General features: G+C 35.6%; 3 protein-coding genes across 4 annotated transcripts; 2 read left to right on the top strand and 1 right to left on the bottom strand.

Moving 5' to 3' along the window:
• Positions 1-2,103: 2,103 nt before the first annotated feature.
• On the bottom strand, positions 2,104-4,142 carry LOC110635448 (legumin B-like). The gene is made up of 4 exons (XM_058136985.1): positions 3,725-4,142; positions 3,382-3,643; positions 2,783-3,301; positions 2,104-2,693 (listed from the first exon to the last, which is right to left on the bottom strand). The coding sequence occupies exons 1-4, from the start codon at positions 4,063-4,065 to the stop codon at positions 2,292-2,294; spliced, it is 1,524 nt and encodes a 507-aa protein (XP_057992968.1). The 5' UTR covers positions 4,066-4,142; the 3' UTR covers positions 2,104-2,291.
• Positions 4,143-6,671: 2,529 nt separating this feature from the next.
• LOC110635440 (legumin B-like) lies at positions 6,672-8,732 on the top strand. Of its 2 annotated transcripts, none has more exons than XM_058136244.1 (4): positions 6,672-7,046; positions 7,124-7,383; positions 7,499-8,008; positions 8,149-8,732. In XM_058136244.1, the coding sequence occupies exons 1-4, from the start codon at positions 6,719-6,721 to the stop codon at positions 8,548-8,550; spliced, it is 1,500 nt and encodes a 499-aa protein (XP_057992227.1). In that variant the 5' UTR covers positions 6,672-6,718; the 3' UTR covers positions 8,551-8,732. The 2 variants fall into 2 exon arrangements, with proteins under 2 accessions (XP_057992227.1, XP_057992229.1); XM_058136246.1 differs by having other exon boundaries at positions 6,672-7,050; positions 7,128-7,383.
• A 1,201-nt stretch (positions 8,733-9,933) lies between these two features.
• On the top strand, positions 9,934-18,565 carry LOC110635431 (PH, RCC1 and FYVE domains-containing protein 1). The gene is made up of 9 exons (XM_021784766.2): positions 9,934-10,558; positions 10,833-10,919; positions 11,574-11,663; positions 11,828-11,914; positions 12,019-12,117; positions 12,742-14,826; positions 14,974-15,120; positions 16,736-17,184; positions 17,911-18,565. The coding sequence occupies exons 1-9, from the start codon at positions 10,511-10,513 to the stop codon at positions 18,131-18,133; spliced, it is 3,315 nt and encodes a 1,104-aa protein (XP_021640458.2). The 5' UTR covers positions 9,934-10,510; the 3' UTR covers positions 18,134-18,565.
• Positions 18,566-18,623: the final 58 nt, after the last annotated feature.

Genomic DNA, 18,623 nt, shown 5'->3' with positions numbered 1-18,623 from the left:
ATCATCCTCCTGGTTATCATTCTCCTCATAAGGTTTGCAAACTTCGGTGAGCCTTATATGGATTAAAATAAGCTCCCAGGGCCTGGTTTGCGAAATTTAGTTCCATCCTTGCTCAACTTGGTTTTTTCTCTAGTCCACATGATTCTACATTATTCACTCGCAGAACTGACAGTGGTATGTTCTTCTGTTGCTTTATGTTGATGATATGATAATAACATAAGATGATTTATCTAGTATTTTAGAGTTACAACATTATCTCAATCAGCATTTTGAAATGAAAGACCTGGGTTCTCTCAGCTATTTTTTGGGTCTTGAAGTTTCTCAAAATTCTGATGGCTATTATCTATCTCAAGCCAAGTATGCATCCGGCTTACTTTCTCGAGCAGGCATCACTGATAGCAAAACAGTATCAACCCCATTGGAGCTCAATTGCAAACTTACACCTCTTGATGGCACTCCTCTTGATGATCCTACTTTATATCAACAGCTTGTCGGGAGTCTTGTTTATCTCACAGTTACTCGACTTGATATTTCATATGCTGTTCATCTGGTCAGCCAGTTTATGTATGCTCCTCGCTCAACTCATTTCTATGTAGTACTTCGAATCCTTCTTTTTCATGGTTTGCACTTTTCCGCTACCTCCTCCCTAGTATTATCTGGCTACTCTGATGCTGATTAGGCTGGTGATCTGATAGATCATCGCTTTACAACTGGTTATTGTTTCTTCTTGGGTAATTCTCTTATCTCTTGGCGTAGCAAAAAGCAAACTGTTGTTGAGCGTTCTAGAACAGAATCTGAATATCGTGCTCTTGCTGATGCTACATCTGAATTACTTTGGTTACGGTGGTTATTAACTGATTTGGGTATCACTCATTCTTCTGCCACAATACTTCATTGCGATAATAAAAGTGCCATACAAATTTCTCATAATGATGTATTTCATGAGCGTACTAAACACATCGAAATTGATTGTCATTTTGTACGTCATCATGTTGCTCATGGCACCATACGTTTGATTCCTGACTCCTCTGTCAGCCAAACCGCTGATATATTCACCAAAACGCATCCTCTCGCTCGCTTTCAGGATCTCTTAAGCAAACTCAAGTTGACACCTGTGCTACCACCTTGAGTTTGAGGGGGGGGGAGGGGTGTTAGCATAATTACAGCAATTAGCATGGTTATAGGAGATTTGTGTAGCATAATTACAGCAATTAGCATGATTATAAGATATTTGTGTAGCAAAATTACAGCAATTAGCATGATTATAGGAGATTTGTATAGTATAATTACAACAATTATTATTCTTGTCTAAATTAGCTCATATTCTCATGTATAAATAGGTGTAATATCTCTGTAAATAAGACACAGACAAATTCACAATCATTTTCTTCATTACTTGTATTCTTTTTTCTAATAATTTGTATCTTAGATACACAATAAATTATGTTTATATTTTAAATTTTTGATAATATTTTAGATTCACGATAAACTGAATTTACGTAAAAATTTCCTGCAATAGGTTTGTAAATCATCATGTGATCAAGGATAATTGCCTCTGCATGATAAGATGGGCGTTTACGTCAACAATCGCCCTGAAGAACTAACTTCTCAACCTCATGGGTGGTTTCGGATTCTTGATAACGCCATTACAACATGTATTTCAATCCTCTGCTTTAGTAGAATGACAATAATATATCTGGTCAGCAGTGGATGTGGGCCTGATCAACTATGGTTAATTTCTGGTTTTTATTTACTAATGCCTGATGGTATTATTACAGACGATAAATTTGGAATGTCTTTACCATTTAAGTTTTTTTTTTTCTTTTTTTTTCTTTTTTTTTTTTCTGAAGATCATTTGATTCAAGTATCCTAAGTGCATGAAAAACCATTAGGAGTTACAAGTCATCAATTTTTACTTTCCAGTTCCACCACTTACCCTTTAAAAAGACATTTTTAGTCATTTAAATGCATCCTCAAGCATCTCTTGAAAAAACCCACAAGAAAATAATTGTTAGAATTGAACTGGAATGCCAAGGTTTCCATTCCTAGTCATTGGTGCAATTCCAAGTTCCTCAAAGCTTGTAATCGATCCAAAGGCTTCCATAAATAAATAAATGTCTAGGATTCATATAAACTTTCATTCTGCCGCAAGTTATAATATACATTCATATCATAGTAAAAAGAACCAAAACTGGTCCTCATGCCAACCAAGGCTTATTTTTTCAAAAAACCCTAGTACTAACTAGCATTTTTCCTCCTTATTACATACAATTGCATGGTTGCAGTAGTATTTATTCGTTGCCTTCAGTAGCATTGAATCGAGACCTAGACCAAGGGCTAAGCAGAGTGACTTCCTGTCTACTCTCCTTGAGCCTCCTGGCGTCCTCCCTGGAAACCTGGTATGCGTTTGCTACCACTTCCACTGGCATGGACCTGATTGCAGAGACCCGTCCTGCTAGTTGGCTAATTTTGGCGGCGTCATTAGTTTTGAAGGATACCCACTCTAGACCTTGGACGCTTGCCCTCTTCACTACCACGAAGTTTTGTGGGGCTGTTAGCATTTGGCCCTCCTGAACCTGCCCATCAAACACTGTGTTCCCATTGTCATCAACTATTTGGATACGACCACTTCCTCTTGTGATGTAGGATATGCTGTGGGAATTCACGTTCCAGTGTGGTGCAAATATAGCATTCTGCGCTCAGTTTCATTTATCAATCATTAGTAAACTTAAAATGTTTATATTTTAAGTTTTAGTTTAATTGTTTTTTCTTTCACCCTTACCCTGTACAGGACACCTCTCTGAACGCTAAGTTGGAGGTTTCTGAGTATAGGGAGGTTGTGGCTATTGACGTTGGTGACACGGCCAGCACGTGGGTTGAAGATGTCAGCATCTGATGGATCGTTAACGTTGCGTCTCAACCTGGCTGTGCAGAAAGTTTCCTCAACGCCATTGTATCTGCCGCTTCCACGTGATCCCCTCTGGAATTCTCGCTGTTGTTGTTCCTCTCTTATTTGTCTTTCTTCTTCTGGGCTTCGTTGTGGGCTTATCACCTCAAGCCCACGCTGGACATTCACGATGATGCCCCTGTAATCGTCTTCGCCCCTTAGTCTTCTTGCAAGATCTGTGTTGACGTTGAAAGCTTCAGCTAGCACCCGCTCGTCCATGCCTGAAAAGACATTTCCAGATCTTTCACTCTCAACTGGCCTCCGGCTTTGGCTGCTCTCCCTTCCCCTACCTCTCTCGAATTCGCCTCTCTGACTCTGTATATCTTGTTGTGGGTTCCCAGCGACAAAAAATACCTGGAATATATAACATATCAAGTGAAGATATCAATAAAATCGTCCGCTTATTATATACATGGGCTTTGTGTGGTTCCTACTCTGTGATTTTGATCGAGCTGGTTGGTCGGATTGTTGGTGTCGATAACCTGAACCAGAACAAGAGGAGTCCGTCCATTATTGTATACCCATTGAGCTACTCCCGTAGGCAAGGCAATGACATCGCCCTCTCGGATTTGTCGAACCTTTTGGTGCTGGTCTCTCTGGCTCTGTCTTTGCGAATGACTATATTGTGACTGTGACTGTGATTGTGATGACTGGAATGTCTCAGGACAACCTGGGAATACAACTCCCTGGACGCCGCTGCCTGCAATTAAAAATTTATGATCATACTTCTTGGAGATGCAGGATATATATGCTACAACACACAAGATAAAAGATTACATGCCTTGAACTACGTATACTAGCGTGGGTCCATTCACGTATTGTGGCAACAGAAGGCCTCTCAGTTGAATAACATGGCGCATAGCTACAACACCAGCACATTGAAACTGAAAATCATTTTCGTCCCAGACGTCTGTAACACCAGCTTCCGATTGGATCCTCCGATTGGGTTTGACGGCACTAATGCGGTCGAGTTGGCATTCTTCCCGTTGCGGGCGCTGTTGACGCTGATGGGGTGGGAACCCTCTAGGTTCCGTCGTTACTTGCTCTATTTGAGCAAAACAACCGTGGAAGAAAACAAGAAAGCAGAGACTAAGAGATAGTAAAGAAGAATAAGCCATTGCGATTGTAACACTACTAGTAAAAAGAAGATAGGCTTCAGCTATGCTATGGTGAAGTGAAGGAGTAGGATCGCGATGGGCTGGTATTTATGAAGGAAAAGAAGAAGTGGGTTCAGTGTTTGGGACGTGGCAAATCATTCGGTGAGTCGTCTTGCTTCTTTCTGCATGTGGATTTGTCTCTATATTTTGCATGGCTTTCAACACCCTTTGTCGCTTGCACATATGTCTCGTTGCAACGTGTTGGTGATCCGCCATTAGAAGCTCAATTTACTACTAGTTCTCTAAAGCGGGGTTAGATTGTTCTTGAGAGAAATTATTAGGTGTAATTGGTTCACATATATCATCTCTTATAATTATATGAAATTCACTCTCTATATTATAAGGAAAACTCACTTTTTTTTTTCATGAAAGAGAAAAACTATGTAATACTCTATTGTATTTAATAATTAGCCTGTTCTTGAAGTCCATAGTTAAGCAGTGGTAACAATTTGATAAGATGATCAATATTATTTTCATTCTACAGAGGCAGATTTATTGATTCCATGGGTTTCGTTGTTTTCTGCTCTGTATTTACACCCTACATTATGTTGATTTTTTGTATTTTAGCTTAATTAATTTACAATGATCATAAGAGCATACCTGGCTACATGTAGGAAACTTTATTCCCCTTTGAACATCTGGAAAGAACAAATAAGTGATAGTTGAAATTGAATATCAAACTACCTCCAAATAAAATGATGAGGGAAGAAACCTATTTGAAGTCATGACCACCTTATAATTTCACACAAATTGATGGATTTCTTGTCTAAATAAATCTATCATGATCCAAATTATATGATATATAGTGAGACTTATATATTAAATATATGAGTCTCATATATTTATATTTTAAATTCATAATAAATCGAATTTAGATAGAAATAATCAAATATCTTAATTATATTGCATCAAATATGTAACTTTTAAATTACTCTCTTTATTACAAGTCACCACATTATCATTCTGAATACTGATGTATAAATAATAAATAAAATTCATTTTTTCTTCTTTTAAATATATACAATTTTTACTGATATACTTGATCATTTTACTTATAAAAGGGAAAATTATACGAATATCAAATCCTCTTCAATTTATCATTGATAGTAGTTGTGTCAAACCGGCGAATAAAGAATGCGAACCCTGGCATGTGTATTGCCCTTATTATGTATACATAGAATTTCGATATAAACATTGTCTTTATCTAGAATTTGCTCTTTTGTATAACAAGTCATTGATGTTAAAATGTACATTTTATGCATGCTTTCATAAAAGTAAGTGGTTATTTTTGTAGGATTTTTTTTTTCTGTTTGTCACAGACTTAATACTGAAGATGTATGAGAAAATTTATCCATGATGAATTGGATTTAAATAATAATTTTTCTATTTTTACGTAATAAGTTCTTAATTATATATCTATTTAATAAGATATAAATGTTTCTAAATCCTAATTTGAGAGTGTCAATTATTTAATTCTAATATATTGGCCTTTCTCCTAAAAAAAATTGAGAGAAAATAATTAGATGCGCAACATCTTTTAGAAGTTTAGCAAATTCTAGAATACATATATAGATGAGGTGCTCTTATTTATGTAGGTATAAAATTCACTTTTTATAGTACATGAGCGTCAAAATTTAATGTTCTATATGCATTTAATAATTTTTTTTCTTCGTAAAATGAAATGTACTTCTAAGAGAAAAAATCCAAAGACAGTTTCAAATAATAGCGTGATCAACATGAAGATATATATATATAAACTCGATTTGTTATGAATTTAATATACAAAAAGCATGATGAGACTCATATATTAAATATATAGATTTTACATATTTATATCTTGCATTTATAATAAATCAAGTTTAAACAATAATTTCTCATATATATATATATATATATATATATATATATGTATATATATATATATATGTCACAATAAAGTTGAATATGCAATTAATATTAATACAACTAAAAGGTAGTTAAGGTTGAAATTGACACAAGCCTAAAGTTTTGAAATTTTTTAAGAAAATAAATCTTTTTACAATCAATTAGCAAGTTTTAATCCATGAATTCAACATATACAAACCCATTATCTAAAAATTAAGAAATTTAGAAGTTTGTTACAGTTTGGCAATTTAAAAATAGATGGAACGCCGTAGTTTTCCTCTCATCGATCGGAAATCGAAGTTATCAAATGTATAAACAATTAAATTCTCAACATTCAAAGGCGCCCGCGGAATTTGTATAATATAATTTCTCATGCATAAAGACGAGACCCATAAAAAAGAAGTTCAAAACTACAACCGCCAGTGAATAAATCAATAATCCCGTCCTCGCACAGCTCACGATCTTCCAAGAAAACCAACACCTATACATATAATTGAACTCCTCTGGGCAAACCATCAACACGTACTCCGTTGGAAAATATGTGTAAGGGAGAAAGGGTATCGAACCCATGCAATACACCAAGACAATCTCGCATGCAGAAAGAATCAATTCAATTAACCAAATGAGTCGCCACGTCCCAAACACAACCTGCTTTTTTCCCCCTTAAATAGCAATCTATACCAGTCACTCTCACTACCCTGTCACCATAGTAGCCCCTCTTCTCTTAATAATGGCTTACTCTTCTTTGCTCTCTCTTAGTCTCTGCTTTCTTCTTCTCTTCCACGGCTGTTTTGCTCAGATGGAACCAGACCCTAGAGTTTGGCCAAGCCCATATGACCCAGAACGCTATCAACGAGACGAGTGCCAACTCGACCGCATAAGTGCCCTCGAACCCTGTCGGAGGGTCCAATCGGAGGCTGGTGTTACAGACATCTGGGACGAAAATGATAATCAGTTCCAATGTGCAGGTGTTGTAGTTGCGCGCCATACTATTGAAGAAAGAGGCCTTCTGTTGCCACAATACGCCAATGGACCCAGGCTCGTATACGTAGTTCAAGGCATGTAATCTCTTGTCTGTTATAGTACACTTTTCTTGTGTGTCCCAGAATTATCATCTAAATTCGATGAATTGCAGGTAGAGGTCTTCATGGGGCTTTACTACCAGGTTGCCCCGAGACATACCAGTCATCACAATCACAGTCACAGTTTAGTCAATCGCGAAGAGAGAGCCAGAGAGACCAGCACCAGAAGGTTCGACAAATCCGAGAGGGCGATGTCGTTGCCTTGCCGGCCGGAGTACCTCATTGGGTTTATAATAACGGAAGGTCTCCTCTTGTTTTAGTTGTTGCTGTAGACACGGGCAATCGAGCCAACCAGGTCGATCAGAATGTGAGAGTAAGTACCATAAAGAAAAGCTCATATAATAAACGATAATTTTTTACCCATAAAAGCTCATATAATAAACGATAATTTTTTATCCATGTCTTCCAAATTTTATATGTTATTCCAGTTATTCTTCGTTGCTGGAAACCCGCAAGAAGAATTACAGAGCCAGAGAGGGGAATACGGGAGAGGAGAGAGAAGCCGAAGCCGGAGGCCGAGCGAGCAGGGAAGTTCTGGAAACGTGTTTTCAGGCTTGGACGAAGGGTTGCTAGCTGAATCTTTCAACGTCAACATGGACCTTGCCAGAAAGCTAAGGGGCAAAGAAGATTACAGGGGGATTATTGTGAGGGTACAGCGTGGTCTTGAGGTGGTAACCCCACAACGAAGCCCAGAAGAAGAAAGAGAAGTAAGAGAGGAAGAACGGCAGCAAGAATTCGAGACGGGATCACGTGGAAGCGGGAGATACAATGGCGTAGAGGAAACTTTCTGCGCACTCAGCCTACAACACAACATCAACGACCTATCACAAGTTGATGTCTTCAACCCACGGGCTGGCCGCATCACCAACGTCAATAGCAACCACCTCCCCGTCCTCATAAGACTCCAACTCAGTGTTCAGAAAGGCGTTCTCTACAGGGTAAGGTTTAAAAACATACACATATCTACGTGTATTAATCGTAATAATATCCGATCTATCATCTTGAATTTTAAAAATATCTAAACATAAATATGACAGTTTTGTTCCTAATGCACATTTATAAATTAATTTGGGTGCAGAATGCAATGATGACACCATACTGGAACGTAAATGCCCACGGCGTACATTACATCGTTAGAGGAAGTGGTGAAGTCCAGGTGGTGGATGACAATGGGAACACAGTATTTGATGGGCAGGTTCGGGCAGGCCAAGTTATAACAGTCCCGCAAAACTTTGCAGTAGTGAAGAAGGCAAGCGCGGCAGGCATGGAGTGGGTAACTTTCAAGACTAATGACAATGCGAGAATTAACCAACTAGCCGGTAAGATGTCAGCAATCAGGTCAATGCCGGTGGACGTGGTGGCAAACTCATATCAGGTTTCCAGGGAAGAAGCCAGGAGGCTCAAGGAGAATAGGCAGGAAGTCACTGTGTTGAGCCCTCGGTCTAGGTCCCGATACAATATTACGGAACGCAGTGAATAATTAAACGCTGCAATTATGCAATTTTAATAGTAACTAAATAAGCCTTAAAGGGCAAATGAGAAGTACCCCCTTTTGGTATCTTTTACTAAGAATGTATAATGTACATATAGCATGCGGCAGAATGAAGACTAGCTAGCCATCTGAGTATGCCATCAATAACAAAATATTACTTTGCCCCTAAACATTAGTTCTTGTTATTAAATTTATTTTTATTAATTTGCGACATATCATTTATGTCTAAGTTAAAAGAAAATAAAATTATTAACAATATTCATTCTTTCAAGAGCATATCATTTTAGAAGTTTGTATAAAAATTAAATTAAATTTATATCATCTTCCATAAGACTTCTTCAAAAATATATAATTTTTACTTTTTTTTATTTTATATTTATTCTCATATATTGATTAAATCAATAATATTAAAAATTTTAATATTTAAGCAAGTTGTATAAATAAATAATTTATTTTAATGTTTATTAGAAAGAAGTTTTAATAATTAAATATAAATATATATATATATATATAAATATTTTAGTTAAAAAAAAAACTACGGCTTTCTTTTTTTAAAAAAAAAAAAAACCAGCGCAAAAGCAAGAAAAAAACAGAAAACGTAATCTACGTGGAATCTATGTATAGGTCCAAATTTTAAATGGAAGATAACTTATATATATTTGATTACTTTTATAAATTTAAAATTTTTTTTAATAAATATTGTATAAAGTAGGAAATTTACAGTTTAATTATTAGGTTTTGTTGTTATACATTATATTTTATCCTTTAAATTTTAAAAAATTAATTATTTAGTCTTAAATTTTATATTATATAAATTATACTTTAATCTTAAATTTTTAAAAATTAATTATTTAATCTCAAAATTTATACTATATTATACTTTAGTCCTTTAATTTTAATATATAAAATAATTTAATTCTTTATAATGAATAAAATTATTATAAATATTAAAATTATAAGATTAAATTATTTAATATATTAAAATTAAAAAAAATTATTTTTTAAAATTTAGATATTAAAAATATAATATAATATAAGATTTAAAGATTAAATAATTAATTTTTTAAAATTTAAAAATTGAAGTATAATATTAAAAAAAAATTTAAGAAAAATTATATTATACAACAATGACTTTATATAGAATTACTTATATAAAATGACAAGTCAATTATAGAATACCAACTAAATTATAACAAGCTTTATAAAATTTAATTTTATCTAAGTGTTAAAAATATTTTTTTTAAATAATAATTATTTTTTTATAAGTAATTATTATTCTATAATTAATTTATCATTTAATGTTAAGTGCTAACATAAGGTCGTGATTGTGTTGTATGATATCTGCTCAGAGACTCAATTATAACTTTCTCTGTGAAATAAACAGACAGTGGGATTTGAAAAGCAGTTTAATTAGGTAGGAAACGTGGAGGCAAACGGAGAGACGCGCCAATATCTGAACCCCAATTCCTTTTGAGCTGCAAACCTCCCTAAACATGTGTCTCGCTCATCACTTACCTCTCATTTCGCCCTCTCTTTCTCTCACACTCATTCACATCACGCGAACATTGGTCCGCTTCTTGATCTGTATTTTCTTCATGGATCAATTTGCATGATCCAATTCACTCAAATCGAGAAACACAAAATTGAAAATTCAATATTAACCCTTATGAAATCATACAATGGTCTTGTTCTGTGAGGTCTTTCATATGGGTTGCGATGATTTATGAGTTTTGAGTTTTATATGATTCTTTTTCTTCCCCATTTTCTTGCTTGGTTGAGGGCCAATCTTGAGAAGATTGAATAAAAGGAAGAAAACGAAGGTTGATGAGAGGCCAAAGGAGAAAAAAACATATGCATCTATGAAGACTTGGGCACGGAAGTCGCTGCCGCACCACCTGATGCAGTTGTTGTCGGTTGAGCTTCTTCTTCTGCAAATTTTTCAGATGGAATGGCAGATCCTGTTAGTTATGGGAATTCTGAGCGGGACATCGAACAAGTCAGTTCTTTTCCCCTTTTTTCCATTGTTTTCTTGTTATCCTTTTGGTACCCAAAGGGCATTTTTTGGTATAGGTACCTAAATTTTAGAATATAATTTTTGTTTATTTTCATTTACTGCATCATGCATACATAATCATCATCAACTGTAAGACTTATTTTTTCTGTCTGCAAAGACTGAAATTTCTAACATAAGAATTTCTTGTGGTTTCCATTTCTTTTGGCTACTATTATAATATTATTTAGTTGTTGATTCATTTCCATTTCTTTTGAAGGCACTTATTACTTTGAAAAAAGGCACTCAGTTAATCAAATATAGCCGGAAAGGAAAACCCAAGTTTCGTGCATTCAGACTTTCTCCAGTGAGTTGCTGCTGTTTGCTGACATATTCAATTTATGTCCACGGATCCACTTGTTGTGATTAAGCCTTTTGCTGTGCAACTTTGTTTTTGCTGCAGCAGCATAGGATGTTGTCTCTAGAACAAAGTCTTTTAGAAGGATGGAAATCAATAAGTCATCCACTTTTTGTTGTCAATGTTTTCGCAATTTTTTTAACGTATAGGTCTATTTGTATTTGGGAAATAGGATTTTCCCTTCAACAAATTATTTGGAATTTCATGCAGTTCTTAGTAAAAAGTGAGAACAATTTTGATTGATCCTATGAGAATCCAGCTCCTGTGACCTGATACTCCGGTTAGCCTGCCATCCTAATAAATTGGGTAATACCGTAAGATGATATTATGTACAGAGTTCGTAAGTTCACATATGAGAATTTATTTGGATTTTTTTAATCTCATCAATTGGATTACACTGGAATATGTAGTTTTAAATCTGATAACGTGAAAATCTAATCTTATTTATTGGTAATCTCCAGTCTATGATTTCTTTACCATGTGCTTGTTGCAGTTTGAATTGATCATTTATCTAGAGTGGACCTCTTGTGCTATGAATGTTTATAATTTATGTGTCAATAGCCTCAAGTGTATAAATAATTTCAATTTTAGTGATTTTAACAGGATGAAACGACATTGATCTGGTTATCACATGGAGAAGAAAAGAATCTGAAATTATCTTCTGTCTCGCGGATCATTCCAGGACAGAGAACTGTGAGTTGAACACTTCTCTCTTCAGGCTGTTGATATATATTTCAGTTCACTTAACCTTCTTCATTTTTATGTGCAACCACCAGAATTTTTGCTTCCAAGGGGCAACTAACAGACATTGTTTTTCTTTCCTTTATACATATATATCTACATAAACCTTTTTACAGGCTGTGTTTAGAAGATACTTGCGCCCTGAAAAGGATTACTTGTCATTTTCACTTCTATATAACAACGGTGAAAGATCTCTTGATCTGGTTAGTGCCAGTAAACATTCATATCAAAGTTATTTGTTTTTATTCAATCACAATAATGGATGGTAAGTTCAAATCTGACTACTCTTCTTTCTTCTTACTCATAGATCTGCAAGGATAAAGTTGAGGCGGAGGTGTGGCTTGCGGCCCTTAAGGCGTTGATAGGAAGGAATCATGGTAGACGTACAAGGAGTGATATTTCTGATGTGAGTTCACACTTCAACTCAATCCATTTTACAAAGTCTATTCATAGTTATTCAGGTCCATCCCATAAGCCAAATAGCTACTAATTAGAAGACATTTAGTTACTATGAAGAAGATTGTGTGGGGGCAAAATTTCTGTTTCTTCCCCCCAGTTGTGGAGACATTCTACTTTTTTCAGTCAGTTGCATATACATGCATAGTTTTCACTCAATCCTGATGTTTATTCAGTTAAATTCTACCAAAATGATGGAGTTAAATGCAATATTTTTGAGAAAATTCTAATAAAATATTTAACACACATAAAATAGCTGGAAAGCTCCAAAAACTGGTATTTCTTAATGTCATATGGTCAACAATTATTTAGGATGGATTTAATGCCTCTAAACTTGAATTCATTTATTTTCGATGCTACACAATCCAAACATGCAAGATTGGCTCAAAATTTAAGATCTTGCATGAATATATTAACTCAATTTGATCATGCCCTTGCCAAATCTGTAGGAAGCATATGTCTCGCTGTGTATTTGGACAAAACATAAATTGTTGCTTATCATTGTTGATAATCTGTTTGCAGAAGTTTATTTCTTGAAAGGATTAATTTTGTTATCCATGTCTTGTTACTGCAGCTAACTGAAGGTGGGGATTTTTTTCAAAATGGCCGTCCTTTTGGTGCAACTCTAGAGTTTTCTTCAAGCATTGCTGGGAGAGTGTCTATTGATTTAGGTTCTCGTGATACCTCTTGGAATTCAGCAAGCTCAGATGTGGGGTCAGAACGTGCAAATATGCAACTAAGAACAAGTGGTGGAGATGGTTTCCGGATTAGTGTTTCAAGCACTCCAAGCTGTTCAAGTGGTGGATCAGGTCCAGATGACATAGAACAGTTGGGTGATGTTTATGTATGGGGAGAAGTTTGGAGTGATGGAGTTTCGCCTGATGGGTCCACAAGCTCAGTTCCTCTAAAGATTGATGTTTTGATTCCTAAGCCCTTAGAATCGAATGTAGTTCTTGATGTTCATCAGATTGCTTGTGGTATGCATCATGTTGTTCTTGTAACAAAGCAAGGAGAGGTTTTTACCTGGGGAGAGGAATCTGGGGGGAGACTTGGTCATGGAATGGAAATGGACTTCAGTTGTCCTCGACTTGTTGAGTTTCTGGCAGTTACTAATGTTGACTTTGTTGCTTGCGGTGAGTATCATACCTGTGCTGTGTCTTCATCCGGTGACTTATTTACCTGGGGTGATGGTACACATAATGCTGGACTTCTTGGTCAAGGTACTGATGTTAGCCACTGGATACCAAAACGGGTTTCTGGCCCTTTAGAAGGACTTCAGGTTTTATCTATTGCATGTGGCACATGGCATTCAGCTTTGGCAACTACAAATGGAAAACTGTTTACATTTGGAGATGGAACATTTGGTGTTTTGGGCCATGGAGATAGAGAAAGCGTGTCATTTCCAAAAGAAGTTCAGTCATTGAATGGACTAAGGACTATAAAGGTTGCATGTGGCGTCTGGCATACTGCTGCTATAGTAGAGGTTATGGGCCAGTCTGGAACGACTGTTTCATCCAGAAAGTTGTTCACCTGGGGTGATGGTGACAAAAACCGTTTAGGCCATGGAAATAAGGAAACCTATCTGCTTCCTACTTGTGTCTCTTCCCTCATTGACTACAACTTCCACCAGATAGCATGTGGACATACAATGACTGTTGCCCTCACAACCTCAGGTCATTTGTTTGCAATGGGTGGAACTGCATATGGTCAGCTAGGCAACGCCAACTCGGATGGAAAAATGCCCAGCTTAGTGCAAGATAATTTGGTAGGTGAATTTGTTGAAGAAGTTTCTTGTGGGGCATACCACGTTGCTGTCCTGACATCAAGAAGTGAAGTGTACACTTGGGGCAGAGGTGCCAATGGACAACTGGGACATGGGGACACAGAAGATAGGAGAAGCCCAACATTAGTTGAATCACTGAGAGATAGGCATGTTAAAAATATATCATGTGGCTCAAATTTTACTTCTAGTATATGCATCCACAAGTGGGTCTCTGGAGCAGACCAATCAGTTTGCTCTGGTTGCCGGCAAGCATTTGGTTTTACTAGAAAGAGGCATAACTGTTATAATTGTGGGCTAGTTCATTGTCACGCTTGCAGCTCCAAAAAAGCATTGAAAGCAGCATTAGCTCCAACTCCTGGCAAACCACATCGAGTCTGTGATGCTTGCTATGCAAAACTTAAAACTGCTGATGCTGGTAATTCTAATACGAACAGGAAAAGTACCACCCCACGTCGCTCAGTGGACATCAGAGAAAAAATGGACAGGGGAGAGGCCAGGACTTCAAGAATTTTACTGTCTCCTACTACAGAACCTATAAAATACCTTGAGATCAAATCAGTGAAGCCTGGAACTAAATCTGAGGTTCCTTCAATAGTTAGAGCTTCCCAAGTTCCATCACTTTTACAACTAAAAGATGTTGCATTTCCAAGTTCACTAAGTGCTCTTCACAGTGCATGGAAGCCTCCTCCTTCAACAGTATCTCAGCCTGCTCTGAACTTAACTCAGCCTAGTGCCAACTCAAGACCTGCTTCACCATACTCAAGGAGACCAAGCCCTCCACGTACTGGCACTCCTGGATTTTCTAGAAGTGTCATTGATAGCCTGAAAAAGACCAATGACATTTTGAAGCAAGACATGACTAAAATGCAAAACCAGGTAATAATTGTAACAAATTTGTAATTCTTGGTTGCATCCTTGATCCTTCATTTGATTTGTTTGCTGGTTTAGGAATCTAAACAGAGAAGCTGACTATCAGAAATAACTTGTTTCTGTTTCTTTCCATTTTTCTCTTGATAACTTTAGATTAAAATTTTCAAGCAAAAGTGTAATGCTCAAGATATAGAGATTCAAAAACTACAGAAAAAAGCTAAAGAAACTGCTTTATTGGCTACAGCAGAAACAACCAAGTCTAGAGTAGCCAAGGAACTCGTTAAGTCTATCACAGAACAGGTATGTTTGTTGTACTCGATATTTCACTTCATCTTTGCATCTAAATGGCTCATCAACTGCATTAATGCTCATCACATATGTAATAATGATTATAATCTATGCTAAGTTAGCAGATGAAACCTCTTACGGCTTACTATAATGGGACCAACTCGGTTGATGGTTCCTTGTTCATCTGATCTGACTCTTACTAGGGTAGAAAATCAGTTGTTTTGAATTATATATATATATATATATATATATATATATATATATATATATATAGGGCCTGTTTGGCATTGCTGTTGAAACTGCTATTGAGAAAATTACTTTTTTAAATATACTAGTTAGAGAGTGTTAAAAAATAATTAAAAATTAAATTTGATCAGTTTTATTCATAAGAATACTAAAATAACAAAACAGCTTTTTCCAAACTGTTTTTCTCAACAGCATCTAAAATTGTGCTTTTATTCAGAAAAACAGTTTCAGGCTTCGAAACTCAATGTCAAACAGGGCTATATATAGTGTGGGTGTTTAACTTGAAACTGATATAGCTGTAGAAAAGAAAAGAAATGAAGAGAAAAATTAAAACACCAAATCTTTAGATAATATGGATAATAAAATGTTCTAACTACCATAAATAATTATATCTAAGTGATAACCTGCTTTACAATATTACACTTATTACACTTTTGTGTATTTTCTCTATGAGTGGCAACAGTCTGACGTGGATAATATTGATTGCTTAAAAAATTATCATATGTTCATGTCTCCATTCAATTTCTTTCTCTAGTCAATTGCTAGTAAAATGTTATCATAATGATTATAAATTTTGTAGCTTCACTTTCATGCTTTTCACAGATGGAACTGGTTAGACATCCATATGTTGCATATGAGATAGAGTACTGCTACATGCCTATGAAACATGGATGTAAGACCAGATAGGGGACAATGTGAAGCAGATACTCTAATTCAACACTCTTTGAGAAATATGATTAATACAGCAAGGCTATCCACTACACAAATTTAGGTTTATATGAATGCACACTGATTTTAAGAGTTACTCTTAATTTATTTTATTTTATTTTATTTTATTTTTTAGTTATAGGCCACAATGATTTAATTTTGCATGCATTTCCTTACATGCATTGATGAAAGCACGTATTATAGAGTATTTTTCACATTTTTGCAATTGGTGACACTGCTTTTAAGTACTTAAGAAAAGATGTACTATAAAATTATGGCACTTCCAACATAAAAACTCAACATATGTAAGAAGCAAGACATACATTTAAGAACTGAATATTTTCGTTTGAAATTTGGATTCATTTTTAGTATCTAATAAAAATATTTAGTATGATGGTGGTCATGATAACCTAATAGAAGTATGCATGCTATACAGCTACAATGGGCATCATAACAATTTAGCAGATTTTCTTTGAGTGCATCAAATCGTTCTCAAATGTAGTAGATTTTCTTTTATTGCTTCAAATCTTTCTTAGAGAAGTGGAATGAATTATCTCTAATGAGGAAAAAAAATCATTTTAAGGAATGTGATATATGCCTTTATGTGAATTCTCTTGAACTTATACAGTTGTTCTAATTAGCCCTTGATCTTGTTGCCCTCCTTTGTGATCAGCTAAAAGAAATGACAGTGCAATTGCCTCCTGATGTTCAAGAAAGTGAAACCTTTAAAGCTATGAATTCTCAAATCGAAACTTTTCTAAGCACGTATGAAGCACCCGAAAGTTCTTCCTTGGCAGAAAGCTTAGAGTCTGGCCAAAAAACTGCATCTGATACAACTTGCTTGATCAAAGATTCTTCAAATCTGCAAGACCAGAGGATTGAAGACCAAGCAAACACCATCAGAGCTACTGACTTATCAAATGATGATAGAAGTGTTCATCGTAGATCATCTAGTACTATGGAGGCTATACCTCATCAAAGCTCAGAAAATGATACCAGACGACTTGAATCTTCATCCACAAGAAGGGAAGGAGGAAGTATCGAACAATTTGAACCAGGGGTGTATGTAACTTTTATCCAACGTTCTGATGGAGTAAAGATCTTCAAGCGGGTCAAATTCAGGTACTTGAGAAAATAGTTTATCCAGCTGGACTTCATCATATTCAAATGCAATATATATATAAAAAATCACCACAGAAAATGCAATGCAAGTCAACAAAAACACAGGTTGGGGTGGATCATAATAGTCACGTGACCTAGGGTTACAAATTTTCAGATCACTTTTGTTCACTGATAATTGAAACTAATTCCTAGTCATACACTGAATTTTATTAGACTTATTTGGTCAAGTTAATGTTAATGCTCTTGAATTCAATTAGGATTTTATAAAGCCTATATGTAGGCCTCCTTGGGCAAGTCTTAAGATTACAGAAATTGATGAATACAACTTGAAATGAAAAATTCAAAATGAAAAGAAGAACTACTCTCCACTAGCAAACAAAATGCAGAATTTTGGAATATATGAAGTAGGTCTTTCTTTACGTTTTTGCACCTAATGATTAGAAGGGATTCTTTGTATGATATACAATTTCAAAAGAAAATTTATCTTTCCCCTTATCTCACAGCTTTGTCCTTGTTGTTTTTATCTAATAAGTTCACTTCGTTCATTGTCGGTCTTTCTTCACCTTTTTAGGTCTAATGATTAGAAGTGTTTCTTTGTATTATCTACAATTTCAAAAGAACATTTGTCTTTCTCCCTCTCTGACAACCTTGTCATTATTGGTTTGTTCTAATAACTTCATTTGTTCACTGTGATGCTTTATCCAACTGCCTTAAATGGTTTTGCAGTAAAAGGAGGTTTCAGGAGCAGCAGGCAGAAGAATGGTGGAAAGAAAACAAAGATAGGCTGCTGAGGAGGTACAGTCCGCCAATAGCAAATGCTGCTTCAGCTGGATCATCCTCTACTCCTGCTGATTCAGCGTCCAGCAGTGCTGTAACATCCAGTGCTCCAGCTGAATCATCCACTACTGCTGCTGAGGATACAAGTGAGGCAGGACCATCAGAAACGTAGTATCATAATTTACTAAAATTAGTCTCTTGGAATAACAATGTAGAAAGCGGATGTAGGATCAAGGAGCTGCCTTTTGACCCTTAAGTCAACTATCTGCTAGTTTGTAAACAAACAATATTCTGCGTTCAAAAGAAAAATTAGAGATGAGGATTCTGCTTGCGGATAAGCCAGAATGCTGCATTACATTGCAAGTGGATAGACAGATGTTGATGAAGGTTCTTTTTTATTAATATATATTGTGTGCTGCGATGAGTTAAAACTGTGATAGGTGTAGAGTAGATAAACTTGTTAGGACCTTCCATTTGTAAAGCTTTGAATTTGTGACAATGAAGCTTCCTGTAGTTATATCTTTTCTTTCTTAATTTTTGTTTTTCTGTTGGATCAATAAAAATACTAAATTCCAATAACATAACTTCTCCCAATTACATAGTATTTTGTTTTTCTTAACCTTAAGGTTGATCTTTGGTTGTGATTCTGGGTAACTGAATCT

Source organism: Hevea brasiliensis, chromosome 15, assembly GCF_030052815.1.
Source record: "Hevea brasiliensis isolate MT/VB/25A 57/8 chromosome 15, ASM3005281v1, whole genome shotgun sequence".
In the NCBI taxonomy this organism is placed as follows: domain Eukaryota; kingdom Viridiplantae; phylum Streptophyta; class Magnoliopsida; order Malpighiales; family Euphorbiaceae; genus Hevea; species Hevea brasiliensis.
The sequence above is the reverse complement of the archived record's forward strand: the minus strand, read 5'-3'. Positions and strand labels throughout refer to the sequence as shown.